General features: G+C 44.6%; 18 protein-coding genes and 3 non-coding genes across 21 annotated transcripts; 13 read left to right on the forward strand and 8 right to left on the reverse strand.

Moving 5' to 3' along the window:
- Positions 1 to 77: 77 nt before the first annotated feature.
- J056_000291 (uncharacterized protein) lies at positions 78 to 365 on the reverse strand (the record flags this gene model as incomplete). The annotated part of the gene is made up of 2 exons (XM_009267689.1): positions 78 to 260; positions 312 to 365. 2 exons carry the CDS (start codon positions 363 to 365, stop codon positions 78 to 80), a joined length of 237 nt encoding a protein of 78 aa, XP_009265964.1.
- Positions 366 to 494: 129 nt separating this feature from the next.
- Positions 495 to 997, forward strand: J056_000292 (uncharacterized protein; the record flags this gene model as incomplete). Its single annotated transcript, XM_009267690.1, has 3 exons — positions 495 to 560; positions 607 to 661; positions 711 to 997. 3 exons carry the CDS (start codon positions 495 to 497, stop codon positions 995 to 997), a joined length of 408 nt encoding a protein of 135 aa, XP_009265965.1.
- A 112-nt stretch (positions 998 to 1109) lies between these two features.
- J056_000293 (Poly(A)+ RNA export protein) lies at positions 1110 to 2260 on the forward strand (the record flags this gene model as incomplete). The annotated part of the gene is made up of 4 exons (XM_009267691.1): positions 1110 to 1217; positions 1268 to 1925; positions 1973 to 2026; positions 2076 to 2260. 4 exons carry the CDS (start codon positions 1110 to 1112, stop codon positions 2258 to 2260), a joined length of 1005 nt encoding a protein of 334 aa, XP_009265966.1.
- A 113-nt stretch (positions 2261 to 2373) lies between these two features.
- J056_000294 (uncharacterized protein) lies at positions 2374 to 4732 on the reverse strand (the record flags this gene model as incomplete). Its single annotated transcript, XM_009267692.1, has 2 exons — positions 2374 to 3611; positions 3664 to 4732. The coding sequence occupies 2 exons, from the start codon at positions 4730 to 4732 to the stop codon at positions 2374 to 2376; spliced, it is 2307 nt and encodes a 768-aa protein (XP_009265967.1).
- Positions 4733 to 5485: 753 nt separating this feature from the next.
- J056_004871 lies at positions 5486 to 5588 on the forward strand. The gene has a single exon. It is a non-coding gene; the product is annotated as a tRNA-Met (tRNA).
- A 287-nt stretch (positions 5589 to 5875) lies between these two features.
- On the forward strand, positions 5876 to 7866 carry J056_000295 (General negative regulator of transcription subunit 3; the record flags this gene model as incomplete). Its single annotated transcript, XM_009267693.1, has 5 exons — positions 5876 to 5971; positions 6020 to 6075; positions 6128 to 6230; positions 6281 to 7605; positions 7656 to 7866. The coding sequence occupies 5 exons, from the start codon at positions 5876 to 5878 to the stop codon at positions 7864 to 7866; spliced, it is 1791 nt and encodes a 596-aa protein (XP_009265968.1).
- A 264-nt stretch (positions 7867 to 8130) lies between these two features.
- On the forward strand, positions 8131 to 8389 carry J056_000296 (uncharacterized protein; the record flags this gene model as incomplete). Its single annotated transcript, XM_009267694.1, has 2 exons — positions 8131 to 8169; positions 8213 to 8389. 2 exons carry the CDS (start codon positions 8131 to 8133, stop codon positions 8387 to 8389), a joined length of 216 nt encoding a protein of 71 aa, XP_009265969.1.
- Positions 8390 to 8419: 30 nt separating this feature from the next.
- Positions 8420 to 8772, reverse strand: J056_000297 (LYR motif-containing protein 5A; the record flags this gene model as incomplete). The annotated part of the gene is made up of 3 exons (XM_009267695.1): positions 8420 to 8553; positions 8606 to 8656; positions 8703 to 8772. 3 exons carry the CDS (start codon positions 8770 to 8772, stop codon positions 8420 to 8422), a joined length of 255 nt encoding a protein of 84 aa, XP_009265970.1.
- Positions 8773 to 8877: 105 nt separating this feature from the next.
- Positions 8878 to 10027, reverse strand: J056_000299 (uncharacterized protein; the record flags this gene model as incomplete). Its single annotated transcript, XM_009267697.1, has 5 exons — positions 8878 to 9011; positions 9060 to 9568; positions 9622 to 9746; positions 9794 to 9840; positions 9892 to 10027. 5 exons carry the CDS (start codon positions 10025 to 10027, stop codon positions 8878 to 8880), a joined length of 951 nt encoding a protein of 316 aa, XP_009265972.1.
- A 26-nt stretch (positions 10028 to 10053) lies between these two features.
- On the forward strand, positions 10054 to 10715 carry J056_000300 (Late endosome and vacuole interface protein 10; the record flags this gene model as incomplete). Its single annotated transcript, XM_009267698.1, has 3 exons — positions 10054 to 10095; positions 10142 to 10477; positions 10521 to 10715. The coding sequence occupies 3 exons, from the start codon at positions 10054 to 10056 to the stop codon at positions 10713 to 10715; spliced, it is 573 nt and encodes a 190-aa protein (XP_009265973.1).
- A 67-nt stretch (positions 10716 to 10782) lies between these two features.
- On the reverse strand, positions 10783 to 11407 carry J056_000301 (50S ribosomal protein L19; the record flags this gene model as incomplete). The annotated part of the gene is made up of 2 exons (XM_009267699.1): positions 10783 to 11261; positions 11311 to 11407. 2 exons carry the CDS (start codon positions 11405 to 11407, stop codon positions 10783 to 10785), a joined length of 576 nt encoding a protein of 191 aa, XP_009265974.1.
- A 65-nt stretch (positions 11408 to 11472) lies between these two features.
- On the forward strand, positions 11473 to 11928 carry J056_000302 (uncharacterized protein; the record flags this gene model as incomplete). The annotated part of the gene is made up of 1 exon (XM_009267700.1): positions 11473 to 11928. The coding sequence occupies one exon, from the start codon at positions 11473 to 11475 to the stop codon at positions 11926 to 11928; it is 456 nt and encodes a 151-aa protein (XP_009265975.1).
- Positions 11929 to 11986: 58 nt separating this feature from the next.
- J056_000303 (uncharacterized protein) lies at positions 11987 to 13060 on the forward strand (the record flags this gene model as incomplete). Its single annotated transcript, XM_009267701.1, has 4 exons — positions 11987 to 12023; positions 12073 to 12161; positions 12210 to 12701; positions 12752 to 13060. 4 exons carry the CDS (start codon positions 11987 to 11989, stop codon positions 13058 to 13060), a joined length of 927 nt encoding a protein of 308 aa, XP_009265976.1.
- A 74-nt stretch (positions 13061 to 13134) lies between these two features.
- Positions 13135 to 14273, reverse strand: J056_000304 (Coiled-coil domain-containing protein 75; the record flags this gene model as incomplete). The annotated part of the gene is made up of 4 exons (XM_009267702.1): positions 13135 to 13204; positions 13252 to 13316; positions 13359 to 13607; positions 13668 to 14273. 4 exons carry the CDS (start codon positions 14271 to 14273, stop codon positions 13135 to 13137), a joined length of 990 nt encoding a protein of 329 aa, XP_009265977.1.
- Positions 14274 to 14413: 140 nt separating this feature from the next.
- Positions 14414 to 15511, forward strand: J056_000305 (Protein FAF1; the record flags this gene model as incomplete). Its single annotated transcript, XM_009267703.1, has 3 exons — positions 14414 to 14690; positions 14737 to 14882; positions 14936 to 15511. The coding sequence occupies 3 exons, from the start codon at positions 14414 to 14416 to the stop codon at positions 15509 to 15511; spliced, it is 999 nt and encodes a 332-aa protein (XP_009265978.1).
- Positions 15512 to 15801: 290 nt separating this feature from the next.
- On the forward strand, positions 15802 to 15893 carry J056_004872. The gene has a single exon. It is a non-coding gene; the product is annotated as a tRNA-Leu (tRNA).
- Positions 15894 to 16455: 562 nt separating this feature from the next.
- J056_000306 (uncharacterized protein) lies at positions 16456 to 17466 on the forward strand (the record flags this gene model as incomplete). Its single annotated transcript, XM_009267704.1, has 5 exons — positions 16456 to 16725; positions 16774 to 16805; positions 16854 to 16932; positions 16976 to 17170; positions 17224 to 17466. 5 exons carry the CDS (start codon positions 16456 to 16458, stop codon positions 17464 to 17466), a joined length of 819 nt encoding a protein of 272 aa, XP_009265979.1.
- Positions 17467 to 18084: 618 nt separating this feature from the next.
- J056_004874 lies at positions 18085 to 18158 on the reverse strand. The gene has a single exon. It is a non-coding gene; the product is annotated as a tRNA-Asn (tRNA).
- Positions 18159 to 18882: 724 nt separating this feature from the next.
- J056_000307 (uncharacterized protein) lies at positions 18883 to 19713 on the forward strand (the record flags this gene model as incomplete). The annotated part of the gene is made up of 1 exon (XM_009267705.1): positions 18883 to 19713. The coding sequence occupies one exon, from the start codon at positions 18883 to 18885 to the stop codon at positions 19711 to 19713; it is 831 nt and encodes a 276-aa protein (XP_009265980.1).
- Positions 19714 to 19751: 38 nt separating this feature from the next.
- On the reverse strand, positions 19752 to 20436 carry J056_000308 (PHO85 cyclin-like protein C20F10.10; the record flags this gene model as incomplete). Its single annotated transcript, XM_009267706.1, has 2 exons — positions 19752 to 19886; positions 19933 to 20436. 2 exons carry the CDS (start codon positions 20434 to 20436, stop codon positions 19752 to 19754), a joined length of 639 nt encoding a protein of 212 aa, XP_009265981.1.
- A 665-nt stretch (positions 20437 to 21101) lies between these two features.
- J056_000310 (uncharacterized protein) lies at positions 21102 to 22006 on the forward strand (the record flags this gene model as incomplete). The annotated part of the gene is made up of 2 exons (XM_009267708.1): positions 21102 to 21107; positions 21161 to 22006. 2 exons carry the CDS (start codon positions 21102 to 21104, stop codon positions 22004 to 22006), a joined length of 852 nt encoding a protein of 283 aa, XP_009265983.1.
- Positions 22007 to 22136: the final 130 nt, after the last annotated feature.

Genomic DNA, 22136 nt, shown 5'->3' on the forward strand with positions numbered 1-22136 from the left:
CGATGGATAAGCACGATAAGCACTTGTAAATTCAAATATACATTCACATTAAATCATTATAATAATTCATTTGCATATTACTTTTTCTCTGCCTTGTTGATCTCATTTTGAGTGTCTGAGAGATCCTTCTGTTGCTGCTCAGCCTTCGCCTTTAACTCTTTAAGCTTTGCTTGCTCTTGTTGCTTGACGTAGACAGCCTCCTCGCCTTGCTCCTTTTCGCTGAATTTGTCAGAAGTGGCATATGAGCGCATGGCTTGTGGCTGCAAGATCAATTAGCAGGGCACACGACAATTAGAGCACTAAGTACTAACGAATCTAGCAGCAGATAAGCGTTGGACTGGTTGGAATTGTCTGGCGGCGAACATGGACGTTGTGGACTAAGATGGATAGACGCCGTGGAGTAGAGATATGACATTTTGAAAGAAGTAGGAGTAGTGAAGAAAATACGCTGAGTGCGAATAACTCAACCATCTCTAATTTTAAAGAATTTACGAATGGAGATGGGTGTCCATCTCTGTTGGAAGCTTACCATCATCGAGATTATGTTCATTAGAGGTGCAGTGAGTGGGTGGTTAAAAAAGAAGGAAAGATTTAATATGAATATAGTCACGTGCTATTCCAAGCGTTAGACAATTCTCTAGCTCAGCGGTTGCAGGCAAGGGTGAGTGGTGTGAGCTACAAGCCAAAGGATTATACTGAGAAATATACAGACTTGGTACAAGAATTGTACATGTCACAGCTCAAGTCATACAAAGCACCAGCTCAGCCAGCAGATGCGCACGTTGGACACGTAAAAGCGTTCAAGCAGCCAGCAGCACCATCTGCACCATCTGCACCTTCAGATTTGGCAGGTGAATTAAGCACATACGAATCAGCTCAACCTTCATTCACCCAACAAACTCAAGCCACCGGAGAAGCACCAAAGGCGGAGGAGAGTGCAGATGAATTCCTCAGCTTACTTGAGGCTGACTTGCCAAAGCCAGAGGTCCACCACTAGAAATGAATTTGTAAATGAATCTACAAATTTACATTAAATTGTCTTATTTACTTGAATTTTAGTCGTTTGCTTGTAAAATTCAAGCAAATGTCATTTTTCATTAGAAGCACCCATGGACAACAAGGATTTTGAAGTGTCTGCGCCGCCAACAGACAGCGTATCGTGCTTGTCGTTCTCACCGAATGCAGATATTTTAGCAGTAGGCAGCTGGGACAACAATGTGGGTGTGATACACTTGGAGATGCCGTTCTAACGCGTGTTTGCTGGTAGGTGAGGATATACGAAGTAGCTCCAACTGGACAGACAATACCAAAATTCATGTACTCGCATCAACAGCCAGTGTTATCGATATGCTGGTCGAAGGATGCCTCCAAGTTGTTCAGTGGAGGTGCAGACAACGCGGCGAGAATGTTTGACTTAGGAAATCCAGTCAACAACCAATCCACCCAAGTTGCTCAACACGATAAACCAATTAAATGCGTAAAATGGATCGAAACTCCGACAGGCGGTATTCTAGCAACCGGCAGCTGGGACAAGACTATTAAATACTGGTCAATTGGGAATCCCACTCCTGTAGGAACCGTGCAGCTCCCTTTCCAACTCTACTCAATGGACGTCGTCTATCCCCTACTCGTTGCTGCGACTGCTGAACGTCGCATCGTCATTATCAACCTCACACAACCGACAACCATCTTCAGGGAGCTCGAGAGCCCCCTCAAGTGGCAGACTAGAGTCGTTGCTTGCTTCCCCGCAGGCGATGGCTATGCTGTCGGTAGCATTGAGGGCAGAGTCGCTATTCAATACGTAAACGAGAAGGACCAGGCGCAGAACTTCTCGTATAAATGCCATAGATCCAAAGATGGCAAGGAAATATATGCCGTGAATGATATTACTTTCCATCAGCATCACGGGACGTATTCTACATGCGGTACGTGCGCAGTGCATCTTTTATCAATACTCACGACACTTCCACAGGCTCTGATGGTACAATTTCATTCTGGGACAAAGATACCAAAACGAGGCTCAAGAGTGGGTTTGATTGATTATGCACGCTAATCGCCACTAACGACGCGCATAGATCTCGAAATCAACCAGGGTCCTATCCCATGCAGCGCGTTCAACTCAGCTGGCACTATCTTCGCTTATGCCCTCTCATACGACTGGAGTAAAGGTTTCTCAAAGCAGCCTCCGACACCAATTGTGAAAATAATGCTGCATGCAACTACAGACGAGGAAGTCAAGCGCCGTCCACCAAAGAAGTAGGGAGTGTAAAGATTATGTATTTATTGAAAATAGAAAATTAAGAAGGAATCCATACAAGTGAGAGGTGAAAAGCGAGTTGAGATTAGCTAAATGAGCAATGGGTATATAAAATATCACCTTCTCGCCGCGATTTTCTTGCTCATGACATAAATCTCATAAAGATATCTCCTATCGTCGACGATGCCACCGCGAGGCACCCAGCCGTGAACGGCGTATTTATGAGTCTCCTCTGAGTGATCCGACTCCTCTATAAGTTGTGGGGGTATAATAGCCTTTATGTTTTTACGTTGGGTGTCAAAGGAGGGAGTGTGTGGGGTGTGTGGGGTGTTAGGAGTCGGAGTGGTGGAGGCAGTTGAACAAGTTGTAGGAGCAGCTTGTCCATTTGCAGCATCCACTTCACCCTCACGATGCAAAACCGTCATAGCAGTCTGATCGCGCACCTGCTGCGATCCGCGCGAGCTGCTAGACGAGCTGCTGAGATTGGCGAAGACATCCTCGTCGTCATGCGCATTAGTGAGCCAGCACATACGCACCGGATCAAACACCATATCGCCGACGACTTTGGTCGGTTGGTTGAGATAGCTGGTGGAGTGGGGTTTTGAATGTGAGGTGTTGAGGGGGGTGTCGCTAGTAGTGCTTTTACCATCAATGGAGTGCGCATTATCGTGTACGTTGTTTGTATTGCTGGTATTATTGGTATTGCTCCTACTTCTATTTGCACCAAAGTGAGTTATTAGCGCTGGACGCACACTTACTCCCTCGCTACCACCCTTACTCCCACCGCCACTCTCCCTTTCCTTTGCCCTCTCTAGCTCCCTGAGGGCAGGCTCGTAGTGGTTGCCATCCCACTTGCGCGTCAGCGGATCATACTTCATGTCGCCTACTATGCGCACCTCTTCCTTGCCCAGCTGCTTGATCAGCGTCGGTCGATGGCTTTTGCGGAGGGTTTTCCTGGTGCGTGGTGCGTGTGCGTGTGTATTTGTGTTGTTACGGCTTTTGCTGTTACTGTTTGGCGAAAGGGAGCGCTGTTGCTGTTGATGTTGCTGCATCTGCACCTGTATGTGCGCATAGGACGGCGATAGCACACGCTCACGCCGCTTGGCTTCTGACGATAGTGTTGGGGCCGTGGCTGTGGAGTGGGAGTGGAGGTTGGGTATAGTTGTGGGTGAGTTGGAGCGTGAGTGTGAGTGCGAGTCAATTGCTTGAGTGTGTGTGTGCCGCTGCAACAGTGATATAGTTGGTGGTGGTTGAGGTTGAGGTTTTGTGGTTCTATGGGCATGTGCATCTGTCTGCGTCTGTGTACTCGTAATCGACTCGCGTGTATCTCGTGTATCTGCAAAAGTGTTGAACACTGCAGCGAGTTAGTAAGACAAAACAAGCCAGCATCACACACCACAACTCACACGATGGGCGTTGTCTCACTGTCGCAGGTCTGTGCATCTGCACCTGCATCCGCTGTCCTCTGATCGAACTAGTTGAGCTGGGTGAGGAGGATCGTGTAAGCGTGTTGGGAGGCTGCGCTTTGATGGTGCTGTATTCATCCCCACTGCCATTTACACGCTCACGCTCCTGTTCGTTCTCCAAATCGGCAAAAAGCTCCAGCTCACTGCCGTCGCCCCAGATTGAATTCGAGTGGGAGTTGGAGTTGGATTGCGAGTGCGCATTAGAGTTGAGCTTGAGGTTCTTCAAATTCTTGGGTCGTGTGAGGAGCTTTGCGGTGGATGGCATAGCAACGCGGGCAGCAGGGATAGAAAAGCTGGGTGCGCGTGTCTTGGGTGCGCGTGTCTTGGGTGGCTTAGATTTGGCGAGTGAAGAAGCAGTAGGCGCAGTCAGTCTGGATTGAGAGAGGTTGTAGGTAGATTTAGCGTTGCGGAGAGTTGGTTGGGTGTTTTTTGACGGAGACTGTGGAGGCTCGCATGGAATCGAAGAGAGAGAACCTCTTCTGTGTACAGAGCGGATTGGTGGTGCAGGGGTAAACTTTGCAGGTGCAGAAGAGCGCGGTTTCTTGGCAGAAGCTCGTTTGAGCAGGGAATTCTGAATTCTACTCGGTGATAGCTTTATGTCTTGAGATAAATCCAAATCCTCGGAAGCATCCAAATCGTCAGGTTTGTTTAGATTTTGGAGGAGTCTTGAGTGGAGGTTTATGTTCTGAGGAAGGTGGATGTCTTGGAAGAAATCGTCGTCGTCGTCGTCCACAACGTGTGCACCACGGCCATCGTCATCGATTGAAGTCGTCGGTGAGCTGTAACAGTGGTTGAAAGAGGAAGAGGAAGAAGAGTGGAGAGAGGACTCGATGCTGTTACGCGGCTTTAGGCTTAATTTTCTATCAAGGGTGAGGATATCGTGGTGATCGAGGTCATCGAGCTGATTGAGGTCATCGTGGGGATCATCATCATCATCGTCGTCGTCATCGCCGTCTAAAATATCTCGATTACTGAAAATGAAATCATCCTCCCAATCCTCTTGATCCATTGCTCACTTCACTCAGTTATCTTTATGAAGAACCAGCCACGCAATGGAGATGGAATAAAAAATCGAAAAATGATTTCAAAAATTAATTTTATTCTCTTGATATTTATATTAAGGCTAGATTGTTACACCAGATTCAACGCGTTTTTAAACATTATTATCGGTTTGGTGGAGTGGCTAGGTGATAACAACAGAACACCGCTACCAAACACTCTACTGCTTTTTATTATATCTCCCTTGCTGAACAAGCTCACAACATCTTACATAACTCTTTTGCACGCGCTCCTTTGGCTTTTTCACGCGAATTATATCTTACTGGCCATGACTTGTACTCTTCACTACAACCACTCATCATATCTAAACACATTTGCTCAACTGTCTTCAAAGCTGTTCTTATTCAAGTTACTTCGCAAATTTGATCACACTCTACACTACCCTTGGGTTTCCTTATTATCATTGTCAACCACATTCACTTCCATTCACCACTGCTGCCCTCAATACACTCTACACTTTTTGGCCATTAACTCTTTCTTCTTCCTGCTCCTCCATCACATTCAAATCTACTACCAACAATTCAAACTCAACCTCACTGGTTCTTGGGATTTAAAGCCTCCAAAAATTTCTTCCAGCCTGTCGACACATTCACCCTCCTGATCTTGACCAATTGACTTGTAATTATGCTTTTGAAAGGAATGTTGTTAAATTTTAGTGGAACATTTTGATTGATATTGTTATAATTATCAAGCCACATCATAAGCTTCGGTAGTATAACGGTTAGTACATGGGTCTCATAGTTCAGTCTATGAGCCGGTCAAGCCGGCGAAATCCCGAAATGGTGGTTCGATTCCGCCCCGAAGCATTTTTGACATTTGCAGATGGTACTTTTTACTTATGGTTTTTTATGAAGTATACCGTCTGGGATAATATTATTTGGAGTAGGCTTTTTGTTGCTGTCTTATCCGTTTCTGGAGGTAGGGGTATGTGGCGATATAACGTTACAAGTCGTGCGATGAGAGGAGCTAGAGCTAACTGTTGAAATAGATATACAAGCGTGTCATTTGAAATACACTCATACATGTATATGAATAAATATTCTCGTGACGAAACAAGTAATCCTCGCGAATCTCAGCTTGGATTTGAACAGTGATGGCACAGCGAAAGTTATTGACAGAAGTAGACCGGACATTGAAGAAGGTATCAGAGGGAGTTGAGTTGTTTGAGAGCATGTATGATAAGCTCCAGGTTTGTTTGAATCACTTGAAATTACAAGCATATTGACCAACTTACAAGACGTCAAACAATCAAACCCAGAAGGAGAAGCTAGAAGTTGATTTGAAGACTCAGATGTGTGTTATCAGCTTATTGAGCTAGTGACCGACTCACATACTCAACTCATAGCAAAAAGCTTCAGCGAATGCGTGATTCTATTAAGACTTGGATAAGCTCGAGCGATATCAAGGACAAATCTGAATTGATGTCTTCGAGGAAATTGATAGAGACGGTGCGTTGGTGTGCTCAACAGAGAAATCCCTCTAATCAAACCGATTCCAGCAAATGGAACGCTTTAAAGCATGCGAGAAGGAAATTAAAACTAAGGCTTTTTCTAAAGAAGGTCTAATAGCTGCTACAAGGCTAGATCCTAAAGATCAAGTTAAGCATGAGTGTTCCAATTGGTTGGGTCAATTTGTCGATGAGCTCAGTCGGCAGATTGAAACAACTGAAGCAGAAATTGAACATATATCTGGTGCGACATCAAAAAGAAGTAAAAAGTCAAGTGGTACGCAAGAACGTGTCTCAGAATTAGAGAACTTGAATGAACGTCGAAATTGGCATATTTCTAGACTTGAATTAACACTTCGATTACTCGAAAATGATCAACTCAGTGTTGATCAGATAAACAACATTAAAGACGACATTCAATACTTTGTTGAATCAAACGCAGAGGAGGAGTTCGAGGAGGATGAAGGTATCTACGATGAGCTTAACCTCGATGAAGAGGAACAAATGTATGGTATGGGTGCAGCTAACAGTCAAGGAATCGACGAGCAAGCATCCTCTCATGATTCCATTTCAATCACAGACGAGCCTGTACAGCCACCATCCAAGCCATCAAAGAAGTCTTCCATCGATGAAGATATCGCTACACCCAAGAAGATCAAAAAGTCATCCTTTACTTCCCCAGACAGCAGTAATAGTGGTGCTATTCCAGCACCTAATTTCAACCAGGAACCTGTTGCTAGGACGACACAGTCGCCTGCTTCTCTCCAAGCTAAGCCTGCCCCAGCTCCACCGACGATCAAATATGCAACAGCCGCTGCAAATGCAGTCGCCAATACAGCAGTACCAACGACAAGTGAAGGTGAAGAGCAAATCAAGGAATCTTTACAGGGAGAAGATGGAGTTGGAGCTGGAGTCGGAGTCATTGAGGGTGATGAATTGGACACACCACAACAGGATACACAAGTACCACATTCTCCACCTCAACTGCAGAGTACAACATTTGAAGAGCCAACAACGCAAATACAATCGCACCCTCAATCACACACCCAACCACAGACATCACAATCAGCAGCATCTTCAAATGGATTACCGTATGTCTTGTCAGATTTAGCAACTTCATTCGAAACTGCTAAACAGAAGTCGACAAGTAATACCGCTGACAGACTTCACCAAGCGCTTGAATCGAGTGTGGATGGAATACCAGATGCGGCCGATGCCGAACGTCCACGTTACTACGTACCAAAGAATCTGTGGACGTCGCCATCGTATTACCCACAAGTTCCAAAGAAGGATCTTGAGCACCCAAGTCTGTTTTCAAGGCTGGAGACTGATACACTTTTCTACATATTCTACTACATGCAAGGCACATATCAGCAGTAAGTTGGACGTTGTGTAGTGTTTAGTTGTCAGCTAATACTCTCTTCAGATACCTGGCTGCTCGTGAACTCAAGAAACAGAGTTGGAGATTCCATAAGCAATATTTGACGTGGTTCCAACGACACTCAGAGCCCAGTCAAATAACCGATGACTATGAGCAAGGTGCTTACATATACTTTGACTGGGAGGGTACTTGGTGCGAGCGCAAGAAGAATGACTTTAAGTTTGACTATGTTTACTTGGAGGATACTCTTCAATGAGCTAGTTAATATTGTTATCATAATCATTTCACTACTACACAAGCAAATGTTTATACTTTATTTTCTCATTTCTTGTCTTGTGTCTTGTTTCTGGTGAAGCCATCGATGATAACGAGGATAAACAGCAGGAAAAGTAGCGGAAGGATTGCACTGGGCAACATACACCGACTGAGCCAGATGATTCAGACCAGTAGTTTTAATAGAAGCTACTCGAGTGATGCTAGCAACAGGCATAAGGCAGTGTATCGAGAAATATACCCAGCGATGCTGCGCATAGGCGTCGTAGCGATGATAGTGTATTATGTGAGGTACTTGTGGAGTGTAAGATGCATTCTAACATGCGTAGGGATTGCAATTAACTTGGTCGCATCTCTACAAGCAGCGCCTAGAATCGGAGCTACAGGAGCGGGTCAACGAGCTCAACGGCAAGGTGGATGATAAGCTGAATGCGATGAGCCAGCCCTCGCAGCCTTCCGGCGTCGCGATTGCATCGAAATCATGGCTCAAATCGTGGATTGGATAATTTTGTACAAAACTGTTATAATACACTCATTCAACTAGATCCATACCTCCGCTTCATCTCTCTGTACTTGGCTAGCGATATCAGCGACAGCGTTTCCTTCTTGATGTACTCCAGGAATTTCAATTTGTCCGATATCTGCTGTGGGTCTGTAAGGTGTCTGTTTTCTAAATATTAGGGTAGTGTAAGCTAAATTACGAACGCGTGACATCAACTAACTCTCAAACATCCCTCTCAATTTGTGATGGAATTCATACCTCGGATTCGGATCTATTCGCTGTCAGTGGCCATATGGGCAAAACACACGCACACTCACAGTCTCTACCAATCCTATGCAGCTCTTTGTACAGCCTGATTGCAGCATGCCGCTGATTCTGATTCGTCATGGCGGATGAGTGATAAAGATGTTCAAATGAGGTCACAACACAAGGAGAATGGAAATTATCATAAATAGGCTGATAAGAAGGGGTATAGCTACACGCACATCCACATCACATTGAAGGTGGCTTGGCTAGACTATTGTAGTGTTTGTCCCACAACTTCAATGAACTGAGCAGACCAGCTGTGAGTCCGACAATTGCTTGTGTGCCCTCCTTGCCTTTCTTAAATCCGAATACATCGTAGGCTAGTCGGTGAGTGAGTCACTGCCCTCTAAATAAGAATCCAAACCCACAAACGAAAACAAAGTCACACATCAACTTGAATGCAGACAGTCTCGCCCACGACTGACCCGTTTGAACCTTACGAATATCGGCATCAGTGCGCAAAAATGCGCCTAGAGTATCGTCACTGATTGCATATTCCGGCTTGAGGGTGTCACCGTGAGTGAGATCATCAAGACATTGCTGCAAATATTCCTGCCTTGATTGCAGCTTTTTAAGCTGAGCTCTATTGTGAGATTCACTGATAGCACTGACGTTGAGCTGGAGGAACGTATCAGTCCACCACAACATAGCACCGTATTTCTCAGCAACGGCGCCCATCTTGGTACCGACTAGACCCAGACGCGATGCGCAGTACAAGTCGTCAGAGATTGAGTTGGGGATTTGTATCACTGCTGAAAACAACGTGAGTCGACGTCTAACGCCTTCAAGCAAATTTGGTGATGGCTGCTTGGGTTCTCTGAGCATCGTGTAGAGATCTGGGATGGCTCTCCTCCATGCGAAGAGAATAAGACACTTTCTAAGCGGCATGTAATAAGCTCGTGTGCAGCGTTCACGCACAACCCCACCCACCTCGTCGTTGATAGCCCCGATGCACAGTTCTTGAGGTACGGCAACCATTCTTTTGCCTGGCTGCTTATGTATGGATTGCTTTTACTACGCCATAAGTACAGTTTGATGGAGTACTGAATGATTTTCTGCGTTCTCGTCAAAACCCATCGCCATAACCTAAACACCAGCGCACAAAGATCTTATCTCTACCGGAATCTGTTGCTAAGAGTCTATCGATGACTAGAAACCGAGATAAGAACGCGATAACTCCTTCTCAAGCAGGCAACCCACTCTGACTCGTAGACACGCGCATACGCTTCGGCATAGCGGCCTGTAACAGTTTACCTGAATTGGAGAGAGGGATGCCGTGTCTCTGTGCCTGCTCGATCCACGGATTGGCTGGTAAGTAGCTAGGTGTGCGCACCATGGTGGTTTTCTCAAGAAGAAACTCCCATGGTGAGTAGCGCGGATTGGGCTATTCACGATATACACGACGTCTAATTGTGTTGTTATCCTCTCGCAGGCAAACGCGTCGCAAAAGAAGATTACAGCCGGTAACCAGAAATCCATTCGCATCCTTCAATTGGCAAACGCTGCTTTTATCCTCCTGCATGTGATAAGCAATCATTTCTTAGGAAGGAGGCATTTCTCGTTCACTGCGCTTGCGCTCACATTACCTGGCCTCGTCTGCTCACTCGTTCTTGCTAGATGGGGCAAACCGGTTTTTTCTGAGAATGGACAGGTGGTGTCTTCCGGAGAAGACCTGAGTGGTGAGGGTGGATTGATAGAGCATATGTGGGATATCGTGTACGTTACCTGGATGTGTCTCACTATGACGGGATTTTTCGGCGGGATTATGTGGTGGATGTTCATCATTGTGGGTATATGGGCACAATCACTGCAACGCTGACACTCTACAGGTGCCAGGCTTTGCAATCTTCAAGGCTGCCAGCTTTGCAATGCCATTTCTCATGCCAGCAGCTGGTAGAATGCGCGACGCCATATCCTCCCAACCAAACACCGCTGAGCCGGGCGAAAGCAAAAGACAGCAAAAGCTGAAACAGCGGCAACAGAAAGGACAGCCAGGAAAGAGACATCAGCAGCAACAACGTTGAGAGAGTGAATGGGAGGTGCAAGTGATGCATGTAACTTAAAAATCAACAAATCAACCTATATCTATATCTACTTATTGCGTGATTGAATACCACTAGCCATCTTCTGTAAAGCCTTAGGCTGATCTCTGACCCAGTATATCTTAGATCTGTGCATCTTGCCCCTCTTCAACACCTGGATATCCTTAATCAAACCACTGCCGAGGCTGAATATCTGCTCAACGCCCAATCGCATGATAACATTCCTCAATCTAATAGATATATCGTTGTTGCGTCTCCTTACGCCAATCAGAACTCCTGCAAATGTCGCAGTGTGAGTTTTCTCTGGGTTGGTGTAGTAAGTGACGGAAATGACAGAGCTTGGAGGAATTCTAGATTTGATAGGACCTCTGCGACTGAATAACGGGTAGAACTTCCTCGATTCTGAGCTGAATTTGAGCTGGTGGTTTAGTCTTCCAAGTAAATTGAGAGGAGCTTCTTTCGGAGGAATTGAGGAGGGTTCTACGTGTGGTACAATGACTTGCTTAGAGAATGGATAAGCTTTTGAGTCTTTTGCAGGCGTTAGACGGGGGTAATGATGGCTTTGAATCCAACTAACCTGCTAATGGCTGATATGAGGCGAATCTAACGCCGTTTCTAGCTGTAGATACTCTGCAGGACCTCGAAAATGCTTTCGATAGTAAATTCAACGACATTTCTTTTTTTCAGTGATGGCTGTGTGCAGGAAGGGGCTGTCTTCCTCACAGCGACGACGACGACGATGAGAGCGTGTATAGTAAAACTTCAGAGGATTTCGAATACAACATCTGTAGCTCCACTGAGCAAGGATATCAAGCGGAATTTGATCACACTGTTCAACCAATCAGGCAACTTCTTGAGTAGCTCAGAAATACCAGAAGCCATAAACGCAACGCTCACTCGGAGCAACCCGGATTTTCCACAGCATCTCACCAAGGTTAGTTTCGAAAAAGAGGGCAACACCTCAAACAGCAAGCCACTGGCCAAATCTGTGAGCTCGTACGTGACAGAGGATATTCCAAGAGGTCAGATTAGAGATGAATTCGATGCTGCTGTGCAATGGCCGATGCCAGGCATCGAAAATCTCAGCGAAAGAGAGAAGATAGTGAGAGATGCACTCTACGGGACAGACAGCAGCAACGCGCCAGGACTGGAGATTGTCGAGGAGGCTGAGAGGCAGCTGGAGGAGGAGAAATAGATATATTTGTGTACTTGTATTTTACAATTCTTAATTCCTCGTTTAGCACTTGACTACGATGATTGCTGGTATTTCGAAGCAGTCAATTCTGACTTGTACGACGCGTTCTTATACACGTACCTGCCCTCTAACTTTCTTATCAAGTCGCTGTCCTCGTTCTTCCCGCACTCGCGCCCAAGCTGATGGCAGCGTGCAGGAGACTATCAGAATTCCACAGCATAGAGACTTTTAAAGTGAGTTTTAATGGCTTTCAAATGCCTCACCACCTAACACCCCTGAAGCGTCTTGAAACTAACAAAAAATCCCTCAAGTCACTCGCAATAGTCGCGTCGATAATCCTATTCAACCTCTTGAAGGCTATCAAATCAGCTCTCACATCCGACAACATCTTCGCAAAGCTTCCTATAAACGTATCACAGCCACTCCTCGAAAATGTTTACAACCCGAACAATGACGTTAGTTTATCGACTTTCTTTTCCCGTCTAAATAGCTTCGATTTGCGTTTGCAGTATGTCAGATGGGGCGATAGGGCAGCGCGACAATGCACGTGGTGCTCTCCTCAAAGTGGTCTTGATTTTGCCTTGGAATCATTTAGTGGTACTTTTGCACCATACGTGATCACATTCACTGCCCTTTTATTCTACATAGAGCTTCAACACAAGCTGCACCTTGGTAAACCACTTTTCATGCTGCTTTCGGGGGCCTTCCTTGCTCATTTCATCGCTTTGGTGGCGTACGACACCCGTCCAAACCCCAATTTTCCTCCGACTATAGTGGGTTGACGGGTAAATCTCAAAAACGCTCTATCTGACACTAACCCCAGTTAGCTGACGTGTTGAAAGTACTCAGCTATGTTTTCTTGACTGCTATGTCCTCTTACACGCTATCAGTCAAGCCCAACAAGTACTACTCGTCTCCTCCAGATGCAATAAATCTCCTCAAACCAATAGTAGTTCCCCAAAAAGCTCTCCTCACATCCATCAAAGCACTCAATATAACCAATGAAGCCAGAAGAACACTCAACCTGAACCGCAAAGTACCCACTGAGAGGATCAAGAAGAGCTCAGATGTAGCGACATACCAAGTCATTGAAAATGAGGCTGATCGGCTTATTGATGCATTTGGTTTGTGAGTAAAGTAGTAGTCGAAATCTGTAATATATTGTACTTAGAATTACACACTAAAAATACATCTTGTATAACACTATCAATGGTCATCCTCGTCAAATCCAGGACAGTTTTCATTCATGTCTTGTTTTGACTGATATTTGCAGCCGCTGTGAGATGTTATTGTGAAGTATGATCCGAAAAATTACCTACTCACCACCAAAAGCAGTAGGAGTGCACTTCTCTGGCGTATTCTTGGGTGAATCTCAATCTGACAATAGGCTGAGTTTGTTAGCTTGATTGATGTGGACAATTTCACCTCACATCCAGCTTTATAAAGTCTTTGCATTGCTGAACCACCTCCGGATCTACGTCGCTAATGTTTTCGACACTGTTATCGTTCACGTCTTCATCAATGTCCTCATTGCGCAGTTTATCATGCTGCATCTGCTCCTTCAGTTGTTTGGCTAGTGACTCGTTGTTGTAGGTATGCTGGACCGGCTGTACATCTTCCGAGAGAATGAAAGGTGGATAGGTGTCTACGTCGTATGGATTGATCCAAAACACGTTGAACTAGTGAGCATGAGCGTGAGAGGTGAGATGTGAGTATAACAATCGTACAATCACACACACCTTAATCTCTAAATCCTCGTCTGCATTCTTGATTGTAGTTCTCAGTTGTCTCAGCACGCCTTCTGATTTACGTGCGTTAGCTTCGAATGTCTTGCGGACTCTGAAATCCTGCTGGTTCTCCATAAGCGCGCTGCTAGCTGCAGCTGCCTCGGAAATCTGCTTTGATGACACCACCCTCTGCACCCCAATACCCGATCTGCCGTCCAAGAAGTAAGGTTTAACGGGTTCTACGTGAGCTTTTTTCTGTGGGTGAGTGTGTTCTCCCGCGTGCTCAGGCCCATTCTCAGACTCATTCCCAACCTCATCAACGACATCATGCTCCCGTTTACCCAGTGATTGACCAGGCTTAAAGCCCATTTTGATCATCATGTTTAGCGCCTTGTTCGAACTATCCCCTTCTTCACCCGCCTCTTTGATTATATTCCGTTCGAGACCTTCCTCTATGGTTTCACGCTCGCGTTGCTTTTTCGACACGATGCGCCCGGCCATGTTCTTATCCTCGCTCTGCTTGAGCGCCTGTAGACGCATTTCGCCATACGTTTGGTCCTTGCCCTTTCCATCCTTCTTCTCGAGCTCTGCTGCCTGGGTGAGGAAAGCGTCATCCATGAAATCGACCTCGTCGTCACCTGCAAGCTGGTTAGGGTGGGTGGAGTGAATAGAGAACACCTGCTCATGGTCGTTGTCGTCGTCGTTGTGGTGAAGAAAGCCGACTTACTCTCAACTCCCAACTCCCAACTCCTACGGCTATGTCAGATGACGAGGACTATCAGCAGGCGGCTCTGAAAGCCCTAGAAGCTCACCAGAAAGCTTTCGAGAATCAGTTCGCTCCTCCTCCCTCCAAGTCTGCGAGGGAAGACCAATCCAGCGACGATAGCCACGATAGCGACAATAGCGATGATGGCAAGAGCAGCGACGACAACAACGACAACGACGATGGCAGCATACAGAGTTTCGACAGTGACGACGATATCATCGGCTCGGATACCGCCGCTCAAGTCGACGATCTGTTTAATGTCGGAAAGCGTAAGTCAGCACTATGCCCACAGTCACACTCACTCACACCTGCCAGTGAAAGGAAAAGGCAAGCAGAAAGAGGATAGCGCACCACGCAACGCTCCAAATGAGCCGCAGGTCGTGGTTTTCGGTGAGCAGGCTGGCGCGTCTGCACCTTCCACCCGAGACAGGGACAGCAAGAGGGCGCAGAAAGCATTCATGGTGAGCGTGTCTGTCTGCACTCTCGAGTACTCCCCCCTGACCCTCCAACGCAGTCTTCGAAGGTTAACAAAGTCCAGCAAGGTCCTTCCGAAGGCACAAAAAGCAAGCAGCGCAAACCATCTCAAATGAGCGACGCAGATAGATCCAATATAGAGAATGATAAAGAATTAGAACAGCTCCTGCACTCGCAACTCTTCACTGCGCGTGAAAACACAAAAAACATGAAAGCTGGCGATAAGATGAGGATGTATGAAGGCCGTTTGCTTGAAATAGCAGGTAAAGCAGATGTCGGACGTGGCGCTGCCAAGTTGAAGAAAGCGGAGCATAAGAAAGCATCTGGTGTCGTGCGTACCGGCTTAGAGAAACATGATAAGGAGATGAAGGTGAATGAACTCCAGCACGCTAAGGATCTAGGCGTCTACGACAAATCTCTCAAGCATCTCTACGAAGGCGCTGAAGGAAAATCCAAAGCTACGAAACGGTCTTTCGGTAGTCTCAACGCTGATCGCGATAATAAGAGACAAAAGGGTCTGAGTATGGGTGTTGGTAAATTCAAGAATGGCATGCTGTCTATATCTAAAGCTGAGATCGATTCCGTCAATTCCCAACCGAAAAGGAGGGGTAAGTAGTGTGATATTACGGATTTTTATATTGTATTGACTTATTAATCGTAATTTTTATTATAAGGTGTTTCTGGGGCGTTCTGACGGGGATCTTGAGGTGTTTTGAGAAGCGACGATATACATTACGTTGTAACTCAGTATTTATGGAGCGCTATATAGAGTGAAAAAACAGAGCCATAAGTAGAGATAAATTAGACTCAAATACGTCCCACATATACATTTATCTTTGTTAAATTTGAATTGTTTGATAGACGTTACAACAAAACATAGAAGAATCATCGAGCAATAGCCCAACGGCACGCATCGGATAGTGGTATTCCGTCACGTTCAGGCTTCTAAGTACATCGTGATGCCTCAGGCGTCCTGGGTTCGAATCCCAGTGCGTGCAAAAACTTTTGTTTTTGACGACTCTGATATTAACCCTAATAATCTCATCTTTTGTCGGACTTATTTGTTGTTGTCTTTACATGAATCATTTTAATCATTATGTATAAACAGACCGATGTAGGGAGGAATGCTGCTTCTGATTCGTGTCTTAGTTGATGTCATTCGAATATTGAAAGATGTTTATGAAACGTAAATGCAACGACGACTGGTTTATTTATTTTTAAGTGTAAATTTTGAGTGATGTTATGTTTATTATTTTGAGTGGCAACTTAGCTTTCATTTACTCCTGGTACATCATATAGCAGTTAGCTAGAGTGATTAAGCAGCAGAAGCAACCATAAATCCATTCTAAATCACTTTTGAATTGCACTCAAACTGTTTATAAAGAATATTCGATAAAAATATATTGTTTTCTTTTCCTAAAAGGGAAGGTTTTTCGAAAATCAAGACCAACATTTCCTATCCCAAATTCGGGCTATGGATGCTTTAAAGTAGATTCTAGGTTGATCCCTAACCGTGAACATATCTCGAATCTAACCATAAACCACTACATCAGTGCAATAATGGTTCAAACAAGATCTAAGGGTAAATCTGCAGCCAAAAAAAGCAGCTCAGTCAGGACCAGAGCAGTCTCAAGGAAACCAAACGCCTCAATTCCGTCAAAGCGCAATTGCCCACCCCAATTCAGGCGTTTGGTTGATCCTCAATTCGCAGGCCCATCAACGCCCACGTATAAACAGTCAAATACAAGTGACATGGCACCAGAGGAAATTGACATGCTACTTTATGACATAAAGCCGAACTTCGATCACATTCGCAAAACTATGGGTTTAGTGAGTGGTGAAGTAAAATCTTGACTCCTGACTGAACCCCCATCCCAGCACAAAGCGAACTTCACCCTCAAAGTATTAATGTGAGAGGTTAACATATATCTCGAACATAAATCCTAACACCATCACAGGCTTACCACCATTCCTGACTCGGGTATTCGATTCTGTTGCCATGAGAAACACGGTTTCGTAATTTACGACAAGAAGCTAGTGAGAAACCTTAGATGACTTTGAATGTTCTAACTTCAACCAGCTCGTCCCGATGCTGGAAATATATGCCCGTCTGAGCTCAAAAATTTCAGCATGCCTAAACTCATTTATGAGAAGTAGTCAGAGTAACTTCACTGTCAAATGTCAGTGTCCGAACATGGTTGATCAGAATTCTTTGTGCCTAAGTAAACGCATGCTGTTTTACAAGTTCCGCCAACCCTTCAATGGCAATTACAATGTAAGATTTTATGGCGCTTTTGCAGGTGTGAGTCAGCTGACATCTAGATTTAGGACTTCTTCGAACAGGACCTAGTAAGAAGTGCTGTTGAGGAAAGAAATAGCATAAAGCCGGCATCATGGATTTTTAAGGAAGCGTATAAGGACATTGCGAAGAAGCAAGGTTTTGTCTTTGAAATGAAAAGTGAAGACGAGACTAGTAGTACTAGCAGCGACGAAATTATTCCAAAGCGTAAGATATCCGCAAACTTTCCAATTGGAACATCGCAGATAATGTTGAAGTTATACAAGGTTTAGTGCAAATTGGTGAAAAGAATCAGCAGCGAATTTTGTGAGGCTTAGCAAGACCTCATCGAGGTAGTGTGAAGGTTGGTGAATGCGTTGAAACGGCGCTCAAAGAGCAATTTATTACATATGGCTATATAATATATAATATATTACTTCTGTAACATTTCTTATTCTTATTCCATGTTAAATACGTGCTTTTTATTTAGTAATGTTGATTGTAGCAGCGATTAAGGACAAATCTCGAAAGAAACTTTTGCTTGAAGTGAGCTTCAGTGTAATCCATCAAAATGGAAGTTGTGAATTCTCTAGTTCTTACATGCAAGTTCGAGGACAGCTGGCAAAATATCGTCCTAAACGTCACATATTGATCCCGAATTTGATTGAAAAAGTCAAGTCGTAGGTTAAGAAAGTGAAGCATTCTGCATCTTTTTTGAACCAATAGTTTACGAGCAATTATAGAACTTACTAGGCGGGAAATATCGCAGGCCTGGCAATAACCTTAATATATCTGATGCGTAACGCAAAACCATTTGATGTCCTTTAAACAGCAGAGTCTGATGCGAACAGAGAATACGCTCTGAACAACGTTAAAAACTATCACTTCGATTTGTTGGAGGAAAAAAGTAACTCTCCGAGGTGGGCTCGAACCACCAACCTCCCGATTAACAGTCGGACGCGCTAGCCAATTGCGCCATCGGAGATGTTTTTGAATGATTCTGGCTAAATATAATATTAAGAAATTCTAGATGAAATCTTAATAAAAAGTAAAAACTCATTTTCGTCCCACGACTAAATATTACCGTTACCGCTTCCGACTGATTGATTTACCTTAATGCAGTGCGTGTGGCTCAGAGGACACCATCTCACATAGAATCTTCCTCTGCAAAAGACATATAATGTCCAGAATCACATTGAGAAGAAAGATTACCAACATCAATATTCAGTTCGAATTAGGTCCAATACTCAGAAACGCACACTCTCTACAAGTCCTTTGCGAGTTCTTCAAACCGCAATTGACTACATACTAAAGATACTCCGCTGGTACAAAATAATTAAGAACCACTAACAATATATAATTTACGACGCTAGTCAAGAAACGCTTCCAGTAAGTTCAGCACTCCCTTTGACTCCTCATGCTTTAAGAAGTATTATTGGTAAACGCAGTTTAAACAATTTATCGTCTAAACAATGTATTCAGATTTCATCATCATCATCATAAAATTATTTTTGAGGATGCAATAAAAGAAAATCTTTACACTGATGGTCTTCAAGAGCTCTTCATCAGACAACGTAAATACAAAACACGTGCATACTGTGGAAAGAGTCCTCCTAGTGACGTCATAGGTGAAATTCATTCATGATGCAATTTGAAAGCCATTGGAGTGAGAAACCTAGCTCTCTACAACTCACACAATCACCAACATTATGGCAAAACTAACTCCTTCATCAACTATCAAGCTGAATAATGGTGCTCAGCATCCCGTTATCGGACTAGGGACATATTTACTCAAAGACAGTGCATCTATAGCACAAGCGATAAACACAGGCTACAAGGCACTAGATACGGCCTGCTTTTACCACAATCACAAGGAATTTGGCAAAGGAGTGCGTGATTCTGGAGTACCACGTGAGAGTCTATACCTCATTTCCAAAGTAGATCCATGGACTGGGACAGTGCGCAATGCACGACAATCTATCCTGCAGTCGCTACAAGATGCGCAGGTCGGCTATTGGGACCTAGTTTTGGTCCACTCGCCAAGCGGCGGGAAGAGTGTGAGAATGGGTGCGTATCAGGAGCTTTCGACATTAGTGGAAGAGGGCAAAATACGCTCATTGGGAGTGTCAAATTATGGAGTTAAACACATCGAGGAGTTGCTCAACTCGAAACCTAAATACACACCGGTGGTTAATCAGGTAGAGGTCCACACTATGCATTCTAACAGTGAGGTCGTGGAGTGGTGTAAGAAGCAGGGTATCCTCGTACAGGCTTACTGTCCACTAGCGAGATGTAGGTCGTTGAAAGATGAGAGGATTGGGAGCGTCGCTGAGAAGCACGGCGCTACGAATGCACAAGTGATGCTGGCGTGGTTGATCGGTAGGGGTTTGGTGCCCCTGCCAAAATCAGGCAACAAAGAAAGACAACAAGACAATTTACAGAGCTTAAAAGTGGAATTAAGCGATGAGGATAATGCGCTACTAAACGGCTTAGACATGGAAATGGACGTAGATGGGCAATTTATGATACAAAGTATGTGACAAACGATGCAAATAGGTATAAAGTAAAATTATCAGAGTCAGTCTATAGATGTCTCAAGTAGCTTTTTCGTGTAAGAGTCTAATTCGGATTGATTGATGACGAGATTAAAGTCGTTGAGGAGGAGGAAGTGTAGTTCTAGTTGATTGAGTTCAGAGAGCGGGAGACCACCGACCTGTGTTATGAGTGAGTGAGTGTATGATCAAGAGAAGGATACCCACCTTTGCATACCTCGAGTTGGTGTAAAATATGTCAGAGAAGAATTTGGAGGACACGGTGATCCCAGCAATAATCAGCCTGTGGATATTGTAGCTGTTGATTGTGAAAAGAGAAGACAGCAATTTCATTCTATCAAAGTATATGATGAGGCTGATAAATACTTCATTCGTAGAAGGGCAGTACCTGAGTATTCTAACGAGGTAATTATGTATGCTGATCGAAGGAATGGATTTTGCTTGGAAGAGTTGGAGAGTGGACGGATTGTTGAGTGAGGAAGAGCATGCTTGGGTGTGTGGGTGGTGGTGTTGTGTTTGTGTTTGTACTGGTGGCTGTGGTTGCTCCTGCTGAGCCTGCCCCCGCTGTCCCCGCTGTTGTCCCCGCTGAGGCTGAAATTGAGAGTGAAAACCCCGCTCATCTTCCTGTTCCTCATCCAGTACCTGATCGCCAATGCCATTTAAAATGAATTTCGAAATGAATAAAATCAAATTATTGGTGTCCATATCCATCGTAACGACGTTGAGTGAGGGACTCAAAGGGAGCAAACTCGCAAACTCGAATACGCGGTGAAATAGGAAATCGAGTAAATGAATGAATTTTAAAAATTTATTCTATTTGAAGGGTGAGATATTATTGGAGATATGCGTACCCAGCTCTAATCAAATCCAACTAGACAAATCTCCATCGGCGTTGCAGACTAAATTATATTTCTATAGCGTGATTAATAATCTTAGCAATATCAGGACACCCTTACACGCGTTACAAGCCATAAATCACAATCATCTCAACAACTTTGAACGAAGAAGACTGTTCAAGGCGTCTACCAAGCTTAGACCTATAAACTCGCACTGTATTCAACTAAGTACAAAGCTATATAACAATTTAGAGAACCCCAATAGAAAGGATTTAAACGATTTGATTACTCAGAGAAGCTTTGGGTGTGTTGATCACCCTGTTGACCTCTTTGATAACTCTTCACCGAGTAATTTGATTGAATTGCTTAAATTGGCTGAAAAGTTACCCAATAAGACACTCTACAATCAAGTATACGCAAAGTTACAACACTTGGGCTTGGAATTTGATTATAACGTCGTCGTCATACACTTGTTTCACTCTTCAAACAAGTTTGGCTACTTAAATAGGTTATTTAAGCATATAAACTATGCTCACTACGATGATGGTCAACTACGGCACATATTGTTCAAGCTTATTTCCTTATTACTTGATGGTCAGTTGTCTTCTCACGGCAACAACCTCTATGACGCTATAGCTTTACTTGATGAGTGGAATAGAGCTTTCTTTGGCTTATTAGGTGTGACGAAGAACACTACCCATCCCATTTTCTCTCTTTCCAATTACAACGGCCTCCCTCAACTCAACAGACCACTCGCCCCTGCTTACCTCGTTATTATGCAAAGAGCAGCTCAATTAGGTTATCTTTCCTTATGTTTCGAAATGTTGCACCATCTAGTAGACCAGAACGCCCTAATAGACAAGTTGGCTAGTGAGGAGAGTGAAAGATCGCGAATGCGAGCCCGCCTGTCCACGTTCCAACCGCTCGCTGTACCCCTCAATACCTACATCACCCTCTATCAAGCATGCAAGACTACGACTGACCAAACTATTGACCAGCGGCGGCATCTTCTCCAGCAGTTGCACACATACTTCATCGCCCAGCCCTCGTTCGCAGTCATAAAAGGGCGCGATACCGTGCTCCTCCACACCAAGTCGGCTGCGGCACCGTCTCCAAATCAAGTCCTACTCATTTTGTCCACCTTTCTCACCGTCACTGAGGACATCGGCAAAGTGCTGCGCGTGTGGCAGGAGCTGCGCGTCAAGTTCCGCAAGTGCAGTGGGTGGAATAGAGTGGAGCGATTCAGTGCCATCAGGAAGGTCATTTTCGACTGCAGGGATGAGCTACAGAAGGAGAGTAAGAAAAGCAAAGATGGAATAGACAGTAAGGACAGCAAGGATAATGCTTGGAGTGATATTGATCACGAGCAGGCTATACAAAGACGGAAACACCCGGAAATACCCAAAACACACCCACAACACATCACACCCAACCAACCAATATAAAAAGCAGCATTTACTAGACCATCCAAGTTAACTCCACCACGTGTATTTATACATGCTGTACCACTAATTTATATATTTTGCATCCATCCACAAAGCCCATAAGCGCGTATGTTATCTCCGCTCCAACCAC

Source organism: Wallemia ichthyophaga, assembly GCF_000400465.1.
Source record: "Wallemia ichthyophaga EXF-994 unplaced genomic scaffold scaffold1, whole genome shotgun sequence".
In the NCBI taxonomy this organism is placed as follows: domain Eukaryota; kingdom Fungi; phylum Basidiomycota; class Wallemiomycetes; order Wallemiales; family Wallemiaceae; genus Wallemia; species Wallemia ichthyophaga.